The sequence below is a fragment of the Alligator mississippiensis genome, chromosome 2 (assembly GCF_030867095.1).
Source record: "Alligator mississippiensis isolate rAllMis1 chromosome 2, rAllMis1, whole genome shotgun sequence".
Lineage (NCBI taxonomy): Eukaryota > Metazoa > Chordata > Crocodylia > Alligatoridae > Alligator > Alligator mississippiensis.
Window position 1 is genome coordinate 183,435,015 of NC_081825.1, and position 19,149 is coordinate 183,454,163.

The following is a 19,149-nucleotide window of genomic DNA, read 5'->3' on the forward strand; positions in this document are numbered from 1 at the left end:
CATCTTAGCATTAGAACAAGGCTTAATAAATGTCAGTCAAGGGTTAAAACCACCCTCCCCCTAGCTGGCAAAAAGGCCAATATTTACTCAGGTCTTAAATGAGGAAGAGAGATCTAATCCTCAGTCAGGTTGCATTTTGGATGGAGCATGAATTTATTACGTTACTCCCTGTGGTGGTGTGAACTGTGGCTATTAAAATTTCAAATGTTAATTTGAGGTTAAAATGAAAACTCACGTGGAAGGATGCTCTGTGTCAGGGTTGTCCAACTGGCAACCTGCAAGAGGCCATCATGCAGCTACCTGGTTCCCATCCAGCCTCCCCCCCTCCATTGCTCTGGCTGCAGCAAGGGGCTCAAGACTCTCCCTCCCCTGGCTTCTAATTCCTGCTCCCACCCAAGGGGATAGGGTGGCACAGCGCAGCATGCAGTACCAGAGGAGCCAGCAGCCTGGAACACATGGGAAACGTATGTGTAGAGGGGGAGCTGAAGGTGAGCTGGGGCACCCATGGGTGGCAAGCAACCTGGCGGGGTTTGTGCCCCCTTCCACTGATGTTGCCCCCACAGCAGGCAGCCCTTGCTGGTGCAGCCTGTGGGGCCTACAGCCTCTGGCCACTTAAAAGTTGGACAGCTCCGCTCTACAGAGAATTATAGCAAAGCCTGCAAGTTAGCCAGCTAGTTGAAGAATCTTCCCATCTTATAGAAAGTCTCACATATCTGCAACATGTCCAGCAGAGATTTCAGTGTTTTATAAATACAGTAATTAGGACACTGTTTATTATTATCTACAAGTTCAAACCAGAAAATATGCTATCCAGGCAGGCTTCAAGCCTAGAAATATACAAGCACAATGTGCCAAAACCCAATTTTTGTCAGGAGAATGGAGGTAAATATTTATGATTCTGAGCTGCATGGTAATTATTTAATCAAATCTCTGCTTTGCAGTCTGGACATGGGTAGAAGGCAGGACAGTGTAGCACCTTACAGACTAACTCATTAAGATGCCACACTACCCTACCTTCTACCTAACTTCAGATTAACATGGCTACCTACCAGCCTACGCTCATGGTACTGAGTTCATCTGAAATCAGGCAGAAGGCAGGTCATCTTTAAGGCTGCTGACAGACATGAAAAAAAGAAAACAAAAAGCAGTGCTTAACTGAAAGAGGAAGCACTTCAGTTTAACCTGGCTCCCCAGCGTCTATATAGATTGGGCATTTCAGCAGGGCTCTCTCACACTTTTATCTAACAGCTGATTCAGTCAGCTATAAAAGCACCAAAAAGCCCTGGTGAAGTACAGGATCTATACAGACATTAGGCAAGCCAGGTCAAACTAATGCAATGCCTCTTCTGGGCATGTGCTGAAAGTAAAGTGCTGTTTTGTTTTGTTTTCACATCTAAGCAGCATTAGGTGCTACCTTGCACTGTCTTTAACTTCAACGTAGTCTGTCTTACTAAAGCATGAGTGTTGAACCACTGTAAGGGTTCAAAAAGTAAGAAGGAAAGTAATTATTCCTAGCAGTTCATAAACTGTCTCAATCCTGTATTTATACATCTATTTCTCAGAACATAAGAAAAGGGTTGTTCCCCTTCAGTTCCACAGTGTCAATAATATTAGCATTTAATTTGCTGCTCAAACACACATCCATCTGGCGCTGTGCTGACTGGCTTCCCAGAACCACAGGAACGAAAGAAACAAAAGTCCTATTAAATCATCTTATCCCTCATCCAGGACTCTTGTCTTCTAAATTTTTGACTCAGCCCTTATTTAACTTTTTTAAAAATACCACTCTCCCACTACTACTGTTTGGAATTCAATTTCTGCTTTTGTTAAAAAGGGAATGTAAATTACATTAAAAAAGAGTGTACTGAAAGACAACTCTATAGCTGAACACAAAGAAAAAAAAACAACACATGCCATGAATTTGACTTCAAATAATGCAAAAAGGGGCACATGTTAGGCTCTGTTGTAAGTCTTGACAGATGTCTGCTGTGAAGGCTCAAACTGCTTAGGATTTTCTTTTTAAAGCATTTCCAGACAAACCTACAAAAAGCAAAACACCTCATTACAGACTACTAAGAAAATGACTCATTGCTAGAGGCAAAGAACACTTTTCTGGACTCAGGACTGAATTGTGTTTGCTCCTGCCACTGAGTTATTATGGGACTGGAAAAGTCACTTCATCTCACCAGTTCCAGAGCACTGATAACAGCCCCTGAGGAGCATTTTCCTAGCTCCTCAGGGGCTACAAGGCTTACTTGCATGTAAATCCTTTCCTCTGAGCATCCGAAAGTATATTATATAAAAGTGCAAAGTATTACTCCACATTTCTAACTTGAACTGCTTTTTCCTGTACCTCGGAAACAGGTCAGAGTTTAAAATCAAGACTCGCTCTCAGGCTGAGACAGTGCTCAGAGAAGTAACGGGGTAAAAATAAGAGGTGGAGGGTGTTGGACAGTGGAAACACTTTTCCTATATTAAGTGAAGCTTTCACGATCAGAAAAAGATACAGACCATTTGCTCCGAAGTTTGCATTCAGGTGATATACTAACTCTGAGGTGGAAAGGCACTATGAAACAACCCTTATGGTTGCATCCAGACAAGTGTGGCTGTGCAGTGTGTGGCACTTCAAACATGTCTGCAGTGCCACATACTGCACAGCAGGTGTTCTCTGTGCTGCAAGGGTGCATTGCCCATGCATGTACTGCTCTGTTGTTTTTCCCTGCAGGCTTTTTTGACCCCTGGATATCCAGGGGTCAAAAAAACCTGCAGGGAAAAAAAAAATGGAGCAGCACGTGCATGGGCAGCACATACCACTGAAAAAGCGGAGCCAGGCTGCCTGGAGTCATGCTGCAGCTGCCAGCCAGGCTCTACCCAGAAGAATCATCGTGGCTGCAAGAGGCGGCCCTCAGGTAAGGCTGCACAGTGCTGGCCCCAGCCTCCCCTACAACTCCGGGGGTAACTTGCCACGCACCAAAGCATGTGGGGCAAGGTGCACTTGCCCAAAATCAAAAGTTTAGATGCTCAAATAACCTTTGTGGATTCAACCCCAAGATCTTTCTTCAAACCCCACCATGCACACAAATAAAAAGATTTTCTGCAACACCTACCAAAGCTGTTCCTTCCAAGATTAACGTATCAGCAAAACAATCCCTGGTGGGAAGGGCAGTCAGCCCCTCACAAGAAGAGACTCTTAACAGGCCACTTCCCTTGTCAAGATAATATGGATCTAAATGGTAATTTTTTTTTCAACCAAAATCTGTTCCAGTTATTGGCATAAGTATTCAAGAAAGAAACATTCTGAAGGAAGAATTCATTCAGGTCACATTAAAAGGCATTATTTTTGTTGTACAGATTGTGAGTGCTAGTCTAAAGAGAAAAAGGAGTTTCAGCTACCAGTATGCCCCTGCTTCCAATACCCCTTACTTCTAATTCCATAACTTGCAAAGACCTCTCTGTATGTTCTGTACTGAACACTGAGAAAATGGGTGGAAGCAGTGTGGGCCAGAAGAAAAGTGGAAGGGAGAGGAAGATGAGCATTCTCCAGCATCTAAGCTCAGAGGAATCAGGTGAAAGACACAGCCTCAGACCACATTAAACTTTTTGTGTGATCACTGCAACTAGAGGAAAGCCGATGCAGCATAACCAAGTCACAGATCCAGGGAGCTGGAAGCCTCTAAGCCTCTGGTGCCAATGCAGAAACAGAAATATATCCCAGCCAGTGAGAATATAGACAAGTTGAAAGCAGGATGGCAATTCTCAAATACAAAATGCACCCTTACTGATCAGCTATCCGCTGACTCTGCCAACCCAAATAACATTAAGTGGTAGATTTGCAGCCACTAATTCCTCATCAGCCACCAGTTAAGAAAGTTGGCACAATGTAAAAAAGGAGGGTTGCATAGCAAGCTCTCACAAAACTGTTTTGAACCTTAAAAAAGGAGGTAAATTCACACAACGACTGGGTCGTATTAGACAGAGTATTAGAGTTTGCTGAAAAACTGTGCTAGTCTTCACAAAAAAACCCAAACCCTTGCAGTCTACAATAAGATACCAACAAGGGTAGCATCTCTTTCAAAAACAAGAAGCATAAGCAGACATTTTACAAGACTGCCAAAAAGTAGTTTTTACAAATGTTTGGGGGTAAATGTGTAAGTTTTCTGAGATTTAAGATTTAGTCCTACAAAAAAAAATATGCAGCAAAGAGATAACACCATGATAACACAAAAGCAAAACACCTTCCTCTCAGCTTCTTTACATTCCTAACTGCTTATTTCACGTTTAACATCTCTACTATCACCTTCCCAACATAACATAGTTTGGCCTCAGCAGAACTAACCTATAACAAAATTAAAACAGGATCCTTGCAAGACATCTGTTTGGCTCTGGGCATGGAGAAATGATTTGCATATATGGAATCATACAATCAGAGCTGTCAAAAAACCTCCTACAAAATTGGCTGAGAACTTGTTGATTCATTGCAAAGAATGGGAATTTCAGGAAATCGCTGCACCTGAATTTGAATTGGTGGTAAAGAATGGGTACATCATGGTTAGAACAAAAGCCATGAAAATACAGCTCTGTGAAACAATGCTAACAGAAAGCTGTAAGATTTAGGAAATAAATTCAAACCAATAATTCAAAGTTCTTAAGGACAAGAAGGACACTAAAATCTCTACAAAGAGAAGTGAGCTCATCAACATTAGCTCAAATAAGCAAGCTAAGAATAAATTAATTTTCCTGTGACAATCTCTAGCTGAGGATGAAGTAGAGTTTATGGGGTAAACCCAGCTACTGATAACTCTTCATTCAGAGACAACAAAACTTACCTATTTTGGGATGAGAAGTTGGCAGTGCAGCTTCTGGAAAAGGTGAAATCTGACAGTTGTCCTGATAACTTGGATAGTGGGGTTCTGGATGACTGACTCGACAAGGCTGCTGGACATTAGTATCCTGTACTACTGAAAGAACAAAGAGTATTATAAAACCATATTATAAACACAGCTTTGACTTGTTTTATATGCCTGGTTTGTGATGATGGATCCTAAAAACTGTAGTAACTAGGAGCACTGTCAATAGGAAACAGTCTTATGATATGAGACTACTACCATAAAAGAAGTCCCTCCACATTTAGCAGTGTGCATCTCCTGTTATATATTAAGGTTTTTTTAAAGACGCTCACCTGTTCTCATCCACACTATGTCTATATTTTCACTTTCACCCAAAGATTCCAAATGCTTTAAAGAGGTACCTGGGTCCCCAAAGGCTGCACAATACATGTTCAGGACTTGCCCATGTCCTGCAAAACTCTGAACAGAACATAGGTTTCATGTTCCAGCTTACAAGGCCAAGAACAACTGAACATCCACCCACACTGCAACGTTCAGCTGTCCCTCGTGCTTCAATTCAAATTGGCCTATATTATGTTCAAATGACTTGGAATAGCTTTTTCATCTCCTTCTATTCCCTTTTCATGTCATCCATTATGTTTGCATAGAAGGCAAGGGAGCCCTTGTCCACACTGCAGGAGAAAAATCAACACAGCCCAAATATGAAGTTATTCCAAAATCCACCTCCCCATCACTAGGCTGCTGGTTTTACTTTCCTTCTGACTATATAGAAAGTACTACACTACAGTTCATTAATCTATCTCTTTACAGAAAAGAGCTGTTGATATTTCATATGAAGGATGCTACATGAAAATTGTTACACAACGTACTCTGCATAGCTTGAAAGTCAAGCAGCTAGTACTCACTCATGAATAAATAACAGATCTTCTAACAATAGGATATACAACAGTATTTTTCACTTTCAGTGAATGTTTTCAATTAGTATGCAAGCTCTTATATATCACTGAGTTATCAGTAGATCTTAAAGCATTTTATGAAGGTTTAGTATTGTTAATTTTTGTATCTTCTGTTTGAAGAGTCTGAACTGATCTATATAATTCATCATGTTCACATGCTATAAGTAGTACTAAGCCTTAAGGAGATGCCATAGATTTCTTTTTTTTTAATCCCACTGAAAAACTGTACCCAGCATTACTATAAATAATACCAGAATTCTAACTGACAGAGTAGGGAAGGAAAAAAATCTCTCTTTTTTTTTTTTTAAATTTACTGTGGGCATTTGAGCCATTTCTCAATTACTCAGTTTCATTACAGAGCTAGTTTTCTTTTTCTCCTGTGTGGTTTTGGGTTTTTTTGAACAAAAAAGGAGAGGGGGACACAGGTGCAGTTACAGCAACAAGCTGCTTTAAATTGGTTTTATGAAACTGAGAAGATTTCAATTTGATGGAGTTGTTTTAAAGAAAGGAGACTGGGTGATCTAACACCCTTTAAGCCCTTGAAGATAAGCTTCCTTGATGCTTTCAAAGTCTTTAGGTCTCGCATCAGGAGTTCAGACTCTTCTCAGTACATCATTACTGCAAACCGCATATGAGTTTTGAGCTCTCACCAGTGGCTCCAGTGAAAACATCGCCTTGGGATGGACTTTCTGAGATGATAGCTGTGGCCTCCACAGTGGATGCACGGTCAAAAGTCAGAGCACCAGAGGTAGTGATCTGTCCAGAAGGAGTCACGGTGACTGAAAATAGTAGAAACACTTTAATCATTAGCATTCAGCTCGACGGCTAGGCTGTTTAGCTGTTGATAGCCCTGGTCTGAGTCACCTGAAGTCACAGATCAGTAAGTAATCTGTGCTATCAAAATTCAGAATACAGCTCCATGCCTTAGAATGATAAATGAAAATCACATTCTGGTTTCTGAATTCACTGCTTATACCTTAACCACCCAGAGTCAGGTCTCATTTTCATCTCTGTAAGTGGGAGACCTGAACATTTCACAGCAGTGTTATTTATTTCTCCTGATGCACAGCTGTTTCAATCTCTAAGTAGGTGATGCAACACCTCAGAAGCCAATGAAGGGGCAGGGAAGAAGTCAACCAATTGGCCCAGGAATTCCATCAAGCTCCTGGCTAATCTAATTTGTGAAAGCTTTAATGAGAACAGTTTTCACTAGCCTGAAAAACTCAACTGGCTTCAATTTCTTTCCAATGTGGTTTGGGTCTCTGAACTAGTATCAGCATATTTTCCTTAGAGGATGACCAACATCCAATCTTAGACATGGAATAGCAAGCAAAACAGGAGCCACAAAATCCTGCTATGCTACAGTGCCAAAGACAAAGGCCTTGGTATTTATAAGGTTCCTCAAAGCAAATCTATCTTTTCTGTTCAGTTCAAGGAAAGACACCATAGTTGCCATTTTGAATCACCCTTCTGCCTGCTGTTTGCTCAGATGGGTGTCAAAACAGCCTTGCTTTAGAAGTGGTTGCAGATACTCATTCAAGATGATTTGTTCTAAAATGATCTGTCTACAAACACATATTCAGACATCTCTTTACTTGATTATGACACTTAGTTGAATATAGAACACCAATGCATTCAAATATGTTTTAAAGTACAATTCCAGCAACTTAGTCAGACTTGCAGTATGTTTCAAGAAACAGCATGAGGCAGAATAAGCAGGTCCTCCCTGCATCTAGAAAACAAAAGACCAGCACAGGGTACAGAGTCTACAGCTCCAATGATGCACAAAGGGTCAACTTTTCTAAGTGCCTCCTTTCCAGTGACTTGACTTTCAACTAAAGTAAAATGCTTAAGTGAAAATCTGAAATTTGAAAATCTACTTCTAAATCACTATGAAACAAGGCCAAGGCTCTGCAGATCTCCCAACACTACTAGAGCAAATGGATAACAGAAATGGGAATCAAGGTCTCACTGACAGCAAGGTTTTTTTTTTGCAGAACTTAGTATGAAAGGATTTAAGGTTCTTATAAAATCTGCTTTTCTAGAAATAGTTGGACGATCCTGATATTGAAAGTTTTCCTACTGTACATTCACTTCATACACAGCAGTGGTGTGCTAGTGCACGAGAACCAAAACAGAAAATGAACTAACCAGACCAGACTAGGTTTGCTGTCAAATCAAAGAAGTGCCAGTGGCAAGCAAATAAGAGCAACAAGTGTTCACTAAATTCTGTATTAGGGTGTCACTAATATGAAAATCAGTAACAAAATAGGTTTTAGCTCTCTTGTGACAAAGAAATGGCAAGTCTCTTCCAGGAAACAGAAACTTACAAGTGGTAGCAGCTGTGGCAGGAAGCAGGGTGATGTTTTTAGGAGAATCCTTTTTCACCGGAGTTGTAGGCATTTCGTTCTCTTTTTTCCGCCTTTTATAAGGTACAAAGAGCCGCACTGGGCCACTCTGGATGAAAGAGAAGGCAGCTATTCAGCTACTACAGGTACTTCTTACAAAGGCTTTTGTGGTTCTGGGATTTACCTATGTTTACTCTGACTCCCCAGAAATGCCGAGAGCATATTTGCACTGATTTGCAAGCCTCAGCTACCCCTGAGGAAGTAAAAAACTGGGCTGAGAAAGACACTGCTGCATTTGACTAAAATGCCAATTACAGACTCCAGCACAGGTTCTTGTTTCGCCACTCCAGGCCAAAACAAAGTTTAAGGTCCACAATCTTTAAAGGTATTACTGATCTCCACCCTACAGCTGATAGAGTCACTGCAGAGTCATCACTAACGATGGCTGAAGCTGAAGACTGGGATCTCACAGGTCTTGGCAAACTCTGTATCTGCCAACAAGCTTTGCACCTGTACCATCAAATCCCTGTTCTCTCACCCACATTCTGAGAACAATGTAAATTTCCCATACCATGCTCCTTTCAGCTAGAAAGATGTGGGTATAGCTTCCTACCATGATTATCAAAGGAGCAAAGCTGTGATAATAATTAATTTCTTAGCTCACTGACCAAAATGGGAGTGAAGGGAATAAAAAGGATTTGCTTGGGAAAAAAATGTTCATGTCTCTCAGAAAAAGCAAAAAACCTAAACAATGGTGCTAGTGATTAAATGAAGGGATTTCTTAGTGAGGCATTTCAGATCATTCTTTTTTTAACCTCTGTCTTAATTTTGGCACTGTTTGAAATTAAAATACCATCTTAAAATCAATTATCAAAGCATTTTTGTTTAAAAAATGTCAAAACAAAATACTTTTGATTTTCTAAACTGTTTCCATTTTTCTTCAGCTAAAGTTACTTGCTAAATTCAGCTTCAACCCTCAAACAGTTTCAGTGCCCAAATTTCTTCTTTGTTTTTAGCAAATAAGTTGTTTGCTCATAAAAAAGAAACAGCTTTACTCTGTAGCAGCTCTGAACACCAGAGACATTTGACAGCTCTGGGAAATAGGTGCTCTTACCTTTCCCCCAATCACAGGCAAACCAGGAAGGTCAGGATGCTCATGATGGGAACTCAGATTGCCATGTAGCATCTTAACTGACTGCCACTAGTCTAGGAGGCCAACCCTACTGATTTTCAAACAACTGGTTATAGCTCTGACTCACCAAGGTCATGTCATCACAGCAGGCAGCACAAGTGCAAGAGGCAGCATGAGGGTTTAAAATCCCATCCTGAAATTGCAAGATTACAGAGACACCATTAAAAAGAGAGTCATTAACTCTTCACTTCCCCTTTCCCAATCTTGAAGATACTCAAGCAACAGCTTCAGGCTACTCCTAATGAGAATATATCTAATTCCAGGCCCCTGGATCACAAAAGAAACAACAGCTCTTCAAAAATCAAGGGAATGGCAGGGAAAATGCTGAAGGGGGGAAGAACTCTCTCAAAGCAAAGAGAAAAGGAAGGTGAACAAGTGTGGAATTGTTTAAAAGATCTGTGCCCATCAGGTGTCAATGGCCTGTTTAACAGGAATGCAGCACTTCTTGTCAGGCTCCTTATAGTATCACAAGCTCCTTAAAAGCTCCTTATAAAGTCTCTTGAGCAATCTACTAAGGGATGAGGGATTGAAAACAGCCAGGAAAACAACAGTAAAGGTGCTCAGGTTACTGAATTAAAAGGAGACAGCACCAGTGGAGAGCCCTGTTAGGCTCTCTCATTTCCCCATTTGTCATGCAGGGTGCAGCACTGGAACATGTCTGCCGTACACCTCTGAAGGGGAATGTAGCTGTAACCCTGTTGCTGTTACTGAACTACCCTATAGTAACACCTTTTCCCTCCCCTCCCTGTCCTGTCCAATTAGGTCAGCATACTCCTGTTCCCTACCATGACTTTAAGAACAAGGCAGGGCACAAAATCTTTGGCCAGCATGCTGGATAGTCCATGCTCCAACTCCCCTCTCCCCAATTCCTCTTGAGCAAAGAGAAGAGCAGATTTAATCTTACGTGAATAAGGCACTGTAGTGGCCTCCCAGCATAGCGGATACTTCTTTTCCAGTCTTTGCTGCTGGCCCTTCCTGCCATGGCTTCAAATTCAGTGGGGCTGTACCAATTTTCCCCTTGCTTAATGCATCGGCCCCGGCCTCCTGAAATAAGGCAAGACAGCATCTGATGGTAAAGGTATACATGCAGTGAAGTAGTCAAGCCATAGCATGTCACACTCTAACACACTGGTCTGGCAGCTCCCAACATATCAGGTAATTGTATCTGCTTAAGAATTTGGCTGTAATAACCAGTGTGCACCACTGCCTGCTCATTTTTGTATGCTTGGCCTGCTCCAAGTTCTACTTTCACATGCACCTACCTCTAGCCTGAAGACTCCACTCACCTGTGGCACGTAGAAATTACCCCATTAGCCATTATTGTCAAAAGTGAAACTTTTCTCCCATTTTTTTTAAAGGCCCTAACCTGTAGGATTGTGAAGAAAGTTCCTAGCATAGACCTCACATAAACCAGAGCAGTGATAGGCCCTAGAATCTGTAGGTAGATGGCTCCAGCCAGCACAAAGCAAAACAGAAGCACTCACCCAACCAAAGAATTCAGGCTTTCTACACTTCAGAAAAACTCAGCCAGACAGGCAAGGACCAAACACCCAAGGACAGCAATGCCCAAACTGGCCTGGAATCACTCCCTTACATTTATAAGAGGTTGTTTTAAGAACAGAGCTATCCAGCTTCTAAGGGCTGGGGTCTGAACATCCCGCCCCAGGCTGCACCAAGGCAAACCACTGCCTCCCTGGGCTACACACAGCATGGAACACCCCCACCCACTGTACTGTGTGCCCATACCGCCGCCCTCCCCCCCAACACACACAATGCTACACTGCATGCCCACATGCAGTGTAGCCCAGGCTCACCCTCAACTTCCCAGGTCACACCATACTGGGCAAGGGCAGGCACTGAAATCTAGAGGAGAGAGAGGAAGCCCAGAACCCTCAGCAACTGTTGCAGCTGGAGCCATGGGGGAGTGACTGCCAGCAGGAGCCTGGGAGCTACAACTTAAACCCTTGCGGGCTACCAGTGAAACAGCTCTAAGAGCACTGAAATTAAAACCAGTGGACACCAACTGAGGAACTGAAAGTCACTCTTCCTCTCTTTGGAAGAAACATGAAAAGCATTTTTACCTGAGCCAAGCCTGTTTTTATATAGGATTCCACTGATGTTGCGGCACCGCACGGGAAGTTCATTGTCATACACTGATGGGTCCCAGTTATACTTTGTTCCGCTCTTTTCTTGACCGGGTGTTAAAGGCGTAGGGGGAGACTGAGGACCTTTGGGTTAAGTGAAAAAACGTGAAACAAACAAAAGGCCCAGTGAACACCTCTTTTCATTGTTTGTAACAAAGCTGTAGAGTAACTGACCCTAACTGCTGGAGACTAAGCAAGAAAAATATACTAAGATGGATTTAATTTTAATTTAGAATAGAGAATACGTTAGCAGCACCTGCCAGACCAGTGACATTATTTAGGATATAAAACAGACAGAAAATAAAGGTGAATGATTATTGGAAAACATTTCCTACCAATGAGTCTAAATAAATGGGGAAATAGTTTCCCTCAAAAACAATGAATTTCCTTTAACTTGGGTCATTTAAAACTTAATTCTTCATAACACTGTAGACTGCTTTAGCTCAGGGAGGCTGGATGGGTTAGGTACTTCCCATATTCTATTTTTTATTTCGGAAATGTGGTTTTCAGTATTAAAGAGTCATTGTGCCATCTCGTGGACAGAAAGGAAACAGCAACACAGCAGCCAAAGTGCAATCTTTACAAACAGAGCAATAGAAATAAGAGTTTTCTCGACTTTCAAAGATCAACAGGAGGCTTCAGTAGAAATAGGCCTATGTCCAAAATGTTGTTTCTTCTAAAAAACTTAATCCAGGTATGGAAAAAGGAGACAAAAGTTCATCATTGTTGCAACATTTTTCCAATATCAATAAATAAAATTAAAATGAAAAATTCATCTTCTGAGGGGAAACATATATTGTTGCATATAGCTTATGAGTAGCAAAGAAAAGGTAACAGTTTCCTGTACAGGTATTTGCAAAAGGTTGAATCAAGGAATGAGAAAATGAAATAGATTTCTGATAGAAGAAACGGGGAGAAAATATTTCTTCCCCTATTCCCAGGCACTACTCAGTAAGGGAAACAGAAACAGGTTTTCAAGAGGTAACAAAAATTTTTATAACATGACTTCAAAGAGCTCTCCAATGTGCTGCACTTTCACTGACATAAAGGGAGATGCATGTCCCCAAGGGAGTAACACTGAAAACAGAGGACTGTGTTATACCTGGTGTGAGAGGTGCTGAGGGCCCCTTTAACCCTGTGGTTTCTACAATGCTGCCATCTGTGTGGACCACTATGAGAGTGGCTTTTTCAGTATTCAAGCTGTCCCCAATTTGAAGGGCTGTTCTTCCAGACTACAGAAGAGATAAAGAGTTTTAATTGGTATAATTAAAACATAAGTTAGTTTTGGGCTCCAATGGAAAGAACCCTATTACTGTAATTTACTGTGGGAATAGCTAGATGGGTTAGTGGGCCTCTAACTGACCAAATTCTGCCCTATGAAAAGTGAGTGGAAAGCCACATACTTCAGGTCCTTAATCCCCCGGGGGAGGTGGGAAATATACAGTCAGACTGACAAAGAAAAACCTGACTCTTGCAACTCTTGATTTTACTGAGGGTAATGCACCCAAATTCCTGCATTTTTTTTTTATTTTTTTATTTTTTTACATAAAGGCACCCTCTTATCTTACCACAGCCAGACATAATCCAAGAGTTTCACTTATCCTAAGATATTACAAAGGACTTAGCAGAGGCCTTGGCACACAATATACCTACCAGCACGTGTCCAGAAATAGATGCTGCATTTGCCACAGATGTGGTGAAGACATTGTCTGCAGAAGCACCCACATTGGCAACGGTCACCGTGGTCACTTCTACAATATAAAAGAGAAGTGAACTTGAATATTCAACTATATCCACAGGCCATGGTTGGATGCTAAATGACAAAAAAACCCAAACACCCCAACCCCCACAAAATGCAATTATGTTCCCTTTTCTTTATATTTTTTCCAGTTTCTTTTCCCTGAAAATCTGTTCTGTGTTTCAGGGCACCTATAGAGATTCTTTGATAATAGAAACAAAAGTCACTTTGATCATTCTCTTCAGACTTGGGTTGGTTTATCAGATTTAAACAAAGCAGGGACAGTATTTTGCAGCATGTGATTAACAGATGGAAAATGAAGCTCCTATAGGACAGGTGAAAACTGTTAACATGGTTAAACAATACAGCAACTGACAAAATGCAAGATAAAAAGGAAGACAAGGTTCTTTGGGTAAATCTGGTATCTTTTTTCAGACCAACTAAAATAGTTGGAAAAATTCTTCTTTGCAAGATTTTGGGTACAAACACCCTTCACCAGGCTGAGGAAGCATCTGCAGTCAGAAAACCTCAGAGTCCCTGCCTGCCTAAGGCTACAGGAAAGCCAAGGCTGCAACTGAACTCCAGCTAGCTTTGAGCATCAAGGACAATAAAAAGTCCTTTTTCAGATATGTGGGGAGCCGGAGGAAAAGCAGGGGCAACGTTGGACCCCTGCTGAACCAGATGGGGCAACTGACAACTGACGCCCAGGAAAAAGCCAACCTATTAAATAGGTACTTTGCGTCGGTCTTTCATCAGCCCCATGGGACGCCCGTGCCTGCTACAGGGCCGGGAAGTCCGGGTGAGGATGATCCCCTGCCCTCCATTAATGCTGACTTTGTGAAGGGACATCTTGAGAAGCTGGATACCTTCAAGTCAGCCGGCCCTGACAATCTTCACCCCAGGGTACTCAAGGAGCTGGCGAGCATCATAGCCCAGCCTCTAGCGCGGATCTTTGAAAACTCTTGGCACTCTGGTGTAGTGCCCGAAGACTGGAAGAAGGCCAACGTGGTGCCTATCTTCAAGAAAGGGAGGAAAGTGGATCCGGCTAACTATAGGCCCATCAGCCTGACTTCTATCCCGGGGAAGATCTTAGAAAAGTTTATTAAGGAGGCCATCCTTAATGGACTGGCCGACACCAACATCTTAAGGGATAGCCAGCACGGGTTTGTTGCGGGTAGGTCTTGCTTGACCAATCTCATTTCCTTCTACGACCAGGTGACCTATCACCTGGACAAGGGAGATGAGATTGATGTCATATATCTTGACTTCAAAAAAGCCTTCGATCTGGTGTCCCATGATCGTCTCTTGGAGAAACTGGCCAATTGTCGCCTTGGGTCCCCCACGATCCACTGGCTGGAAAATTGGCTCCGGGGTCGGACCCAGAGGGTAGTAATTGATGGAAGTCACTCATCGTGGTGTCCTGTGACCAGTGGGGTCCCCCAGGGCTCTGTCCTTGGACCCATACTGTTCAACATCTTTATTAACGATGTGGACACTGGAGTCAGAAGCGGACTGGCCAAGTTCGCCGATGACACCAAACTTTGGGGCAAAGCATCCACGCCAGAAGACAGGCGGGTGATCCAGGCTGACCTGGACAGGCTCAGCAAGTGGGCGGATGAAAATCTGATGGTGTTCAATGCCGATAAATGCAAGGTTCTCCACCTTGGGAAGAAAAACCCGCAGCATCCTTATAGGCTCGGCAGTGCTATGTTGGTTAGCACTACGGAAGAAAGAGACTTGGGGGTCATCATTGACCACAAGATGAACATGAGCCTGCAATGCGATGCTGCGGCTAGTAAAGCGACCAAAACGCTGGCTTGCATCCATAGATGCTTCTCAAGCAAATCCCGGGACGTCATTCTCCCCCTGTACTCGGCCTTAGTGAGGCCGCAGCTGGAGTACTGAGTCCAGTTTTGGGCTCCACAATTCAAAAAGGATGTGGAGAAGCTTGAGAGAGTCCAGAGAAGAGCCACGCGCATGATCAGGGGTCAGGGAAGCAGACCCTACGATGACAGGGTGAGAGCCCTGGGGCTCTTTAGCCTGGAAAAGCGCAGGCTCAGGGGTGATCTGATGGCCACCTACAAGTTTATCAGGGGTGATCACCAGTATCTGGGGGAACGTTTGTTCACCAGAGCGCCCCAAGGGATGACGAGGACGAATGGTCACAAACTACTACAAGATCGTTTCAGGCTGGACATAAGGAAGAATTTCTTTACTGTCCGAGCCCCCAAGGTCTGGAACAGCCTGCCGCCGGAGGTTGTTCAAGCGCCTTCATTGAACACCTTCAAGATGAAACTGGATGCTTATCTTGCTGGGATCCTATGACCCCAGCTGACGTCCTGCCCTTTGGGCGGGGGGCTGGACTCGATGATCTTCCGAGGTCCCTTCCAGCCCTAATGTCTATGAAATCTATGAAATCTACATAATAAATCACTGCTACCACCAAAACATGCTGCACTTGTTGACCAGCCCAAAAGAAATCTATCCTAAAATGCATCTGTCTTAAATGACACTTTGCTTAAAGTGTGAGTTTAGATATAAAGCTAGAGGGTTTTCCAGTTTCTCTCTCTACTTCTGTTTCTGTTCTGTTCTCTGCTACTGATGTTTAGGTTTATTTTTAGGGAAAATTAGGTAAAAACTTATGGCATCTTGTGGTTTATACAAAAATGACAAGGTATATATATAGCACTTATAAAAACATGAGCATGTTTGAACCTTCCCTCCTCTAACTGAAAGTATCTAAAATGAGTGCTGTATGTCATGTATGTGTAACTTCATAAGGCCAGATTCTACAGGACCCACAAAACTAACACACTTTTTAACAGTGCATGATCCTATGAAAGGTATGGTGACCATAATTAGGTTAGGGAAATCCAAGATTTGGGGGGGGGATGCCAGGGGGCACGCACACTTCCACACACATATGCATGTGTGTGTGCTGGGGCAGTGTGCAGCAGCACGCAGGGCTGGAGCAGCTGTTGGGAGTACAGTGCATCTCACCAGAGCCAAGGCCAGTGCGCCAGCCAGGCTGAGGGCACTGAGAGGGCTTTCTCTGACTCCTGGCTCCGGCTCTATCCCGGAAACTACAGCAATATCCTGGCCATGTGCCGCCAGGCTGGTCCAGCCCGTGACAGTGCAGTCCAGAAGTGCATGGCCAGGATGTAGCTGCAGGTGCCAGGATGGGGCCTGAGCTGAGAGTCAGCACAGGGGAGACAAAGCCTGTGCGGTGCCCTGGCCCCAGCCCTGGCTCCAGTGACAAAAGCACTATGTTCCCCAGAACATCCCAACAGCTGCTCCAACCCTGCCCACACAAACCTCCAAGTTTCTCGCCAATCTGGGATTTCTGCTTAAATTTTCTCCAGCAGGCAGGAAGCTGAGACAACCTATAAAATCTGGGACTGTCCTGGCAAATCTGGGACATATGGCCACCCTACCCATAAAAGTCATTCAGAGCACACACACTACTTAGGTTGAGTTCTGCTACCTTATTTCATGGCATACTAGAAAGGATTTCATCATTCTGGGAATGGAAAACACCAAAGTCACCCCCAGGGTAAGATATGAACATGAAGAACAAAGCCATTATTCTGGGAAAAACTTTTCTAATCTGAATAGCAGATATTGTCTCCAACATTCAGCATTTGAGGAAAATGTCAAAGTGAAGAGCTGAGGTAGAGAAAGGACAGTCTCTTCCACTTTATTCTGTGTGGGGAAAATTAATGCTTAGTGTAACAGCGATGCCAATACTGTCAGAAGCAGCAAAGGGCTGACAGACCCTTCTTTCTAGTCCTGCAACTCAGGTAGCCTGACTTTAATTATTTTATGCCTGTCAGTCTTGCCACCTGGAAAGCAGAGATAATAACATATCCAGCAGTGGTATGCTAAGGATTCATTAAATAATGCCCAAACAGGACTTTATCATGTAAAGTATTATTAGAGGTCAGGATATAGTCAACTATGACAGTAGTTAACATGACAGAAACAGCGATTAGACAGGAAGAGAGAGTCAAATGTATAATTACATACTGCTTAACCAAGGTTGTGTTTTCACTGCAAGAAACATTTGTTTTTACACCAGGATATGGATCTTGCTGTAAAGGCTTAATGAACTCTAGAAGCAAGAGTTTTTGCCTGGATGGAACTAGTAAAAATGAAGCTGGAGGTGGGAGAGGAGAGAAGGGGGTGCTGAGGAGAAGAGTGATGACTTTGTTTTTGTGAGGGCAACACTACCTGTGCCTCATCTCCACTGCGATTTTTGCCCCAAGGTTGTTGTTACTTCAGTGGAGTGAAGCTAAAGCTCGTTGGCCTCGTCAGCTCACTGGCCTCCTGCTTGCAGGACAGCACAGCTCAGGCTGTAGTGCGCCACCAGACATGCCCACACAGCGCCGTCATGCCACATGCTATGACACCTCCGCCTGCTTTGTCTCACCAGCACCAGTAGCAACTGCCACTCAGACGAGGTGCTTGGGGCACATAACCTAGCTCCCTAGAAAGCCTGCGCTCCACCTACTAGCACAGAGTAAAAAGTCAGTGCAACAGCATCCCCTCTGCCACTGCCTCTGGGGCTAGGCAGATGCCGCCACAGACTCTGCTGTAAAGCTATACAGGGTGACATCAGTCCAACCCGAGGCACACAGCCACACACACAGGCAGCAAAACCAGTGGCACGAGGTGAGGGCAAGCAGTCAGGGTATATGAACACTCCTGCCCTGGCCCCTCTTGCAGCAAGGGGCACCTTCCCGTGGCACATCAGGCTTGGGTGGGGGCAGCCAGGCTAGGAACCATGCCATAGGCATGCAGCTACCTTGCAGGCACAAGTCTTGCAGGAACCCAGGAGACATCCGCCCAGCGCACAGCAGAGAGCAGGGCACAAGCCCCACTTCCCACCCCAGGCAGTGTGGACAAGCCCGAGGCGTCCTACAGCTGCGCGCCCTACAAGCTGGAGTTCCCTACGGCTCAATGCGCACGCGCCGGGCCAAGGACAGAGGGGAACCCTCAGCGGAGTTCCATTAAACAGTGCGCATGGGCCAAGCTAAGTGATGAGGGAGGAATCCCCCACAGGGGGAGAGCCCCACTAAGCGCGCATGCGCCAAGCTAAGAGGCGGGAAAGGAACCCCAGCGGAAAGGAGCCCCACTGCTCAGCGCGCATGCGCGAAGCCCGGGAAAAGCGGGGGGAAGGACGCTCTGCTGCGCATGCGCCTCCGACCTGACCTGCGAAGGCGGCGTCGGCGCTCGGCAGGGACTCGGTACCCATCTCGATGTGTTCGGCATCTGCCGCCATCACGGTTACGGCAGTCACCTGCTCCTCAGGCTCCACCTCCGACTCCGAGCCCGCCGCCTCGGCTCGTTGCTGTTCGGCTCCGGCCGCCGCTGCCGCCGCCACCGCGGCCGCTGCAGCCACTGCAGCCGCCTCGGCCAAACCCAGCTGTTTCGCCGCCGAGTCGGCGTCCTCCATCCGCGGCGGCCCGCGGGGGGGGGGGCACGGTAGTGAGGGGAGCCGAGGCTCCCCGAGCAGGCCCGAATGGTTCCGAGCGCGCCCGAGCCCCCTCGGGGCCGCCCCCGAAGCCGCTCGCCCGCCGTAACCACCCGAGGGCCGAGCGCGCCCGAGTCCTCGCGGCGCTCACCCGAGCGGGCCCGAGCGCTTCCGAAGCGGCGGCGGGGAGAGCCGAAGAGTTCCGAGCGCGCTCGGACCCTGCCCGGAGGACGGCGGGCAGTGCCGAGCGAGCCCGAAGGACAACGAACCCGGCCGAGGCGGGGGGCCCGAAGGGCTCCGCGGAGGCCTCCTCTCCTGCCCGCGCCGGGCGGCGGCAATGGCCGAACGCGCTCGAAGGGGCCCGAGCCGCGCTGCGCACAGCCTGCCGGGACATTGGAGGACTTCTGGGGGGAGGAGGGAAACCGGCATCCTATATGGCGGCCGCCAAGAG

At 45.0% G+C, this 19,149-nt stretch overlaps 1 protein-coding gene across 4 annotated transcripts in view; it reads right to left on the reverse strand.

Annotated features, from left to right (window-relative positions):
- DEAF1 (DEAF1 transcription factor) overlaps nt 1–19,149 on the reverse strand; it is a 164,059-nt gene that overhangs the window by 23,192 nt on the left and 121,718 nt on the right. For 2 of the 4 annotated variants that reach the window (XM_014604256.3, XM_019485166.2), the window contains exons 1-9: nt 18,437–18,867; nt 13,141–13,238; nt 12,590–12,719; nt 11,425–11,571; nt 10,248–10,387; nt 9,411–9,476; nt 8,134–8,260; nt 6,454–6,582; nt 4,827–4,958 (exon numbers count right to left, since the gene is read on the reverse strand). In XM_014604256.3, coding sequence (XP_014459742.1) covers nt 4,827–4,958; nt 6,454–6,582; nt 8,134–8,260; nt 9,411–9,476; nt 10,248–10,387; nt 11,425–11,571; nt 12,590–12,719; nt 13,141–13,238; nt 18,437–18,680 — 1,213 coding nt within the window. In that variant the 5' untranslated portion in view covers nt 18,681–18,867. Of the gene's footprint in view, nt 1–4,826; nt 4,959–6,453; nt 6,583–8,133; nt 8,261–9,410; nt 9,477–10,247; nt 10,388–11,424; nt 11,572–12,589; nt 12,720–13,140; nt 13,239–18,436; nt 18,868–19,149 lie in introns of those variants that run through there. The other 2 variants (XM_014604257.3, XM_059722538.1) reach the window with 2 other exon arrangements.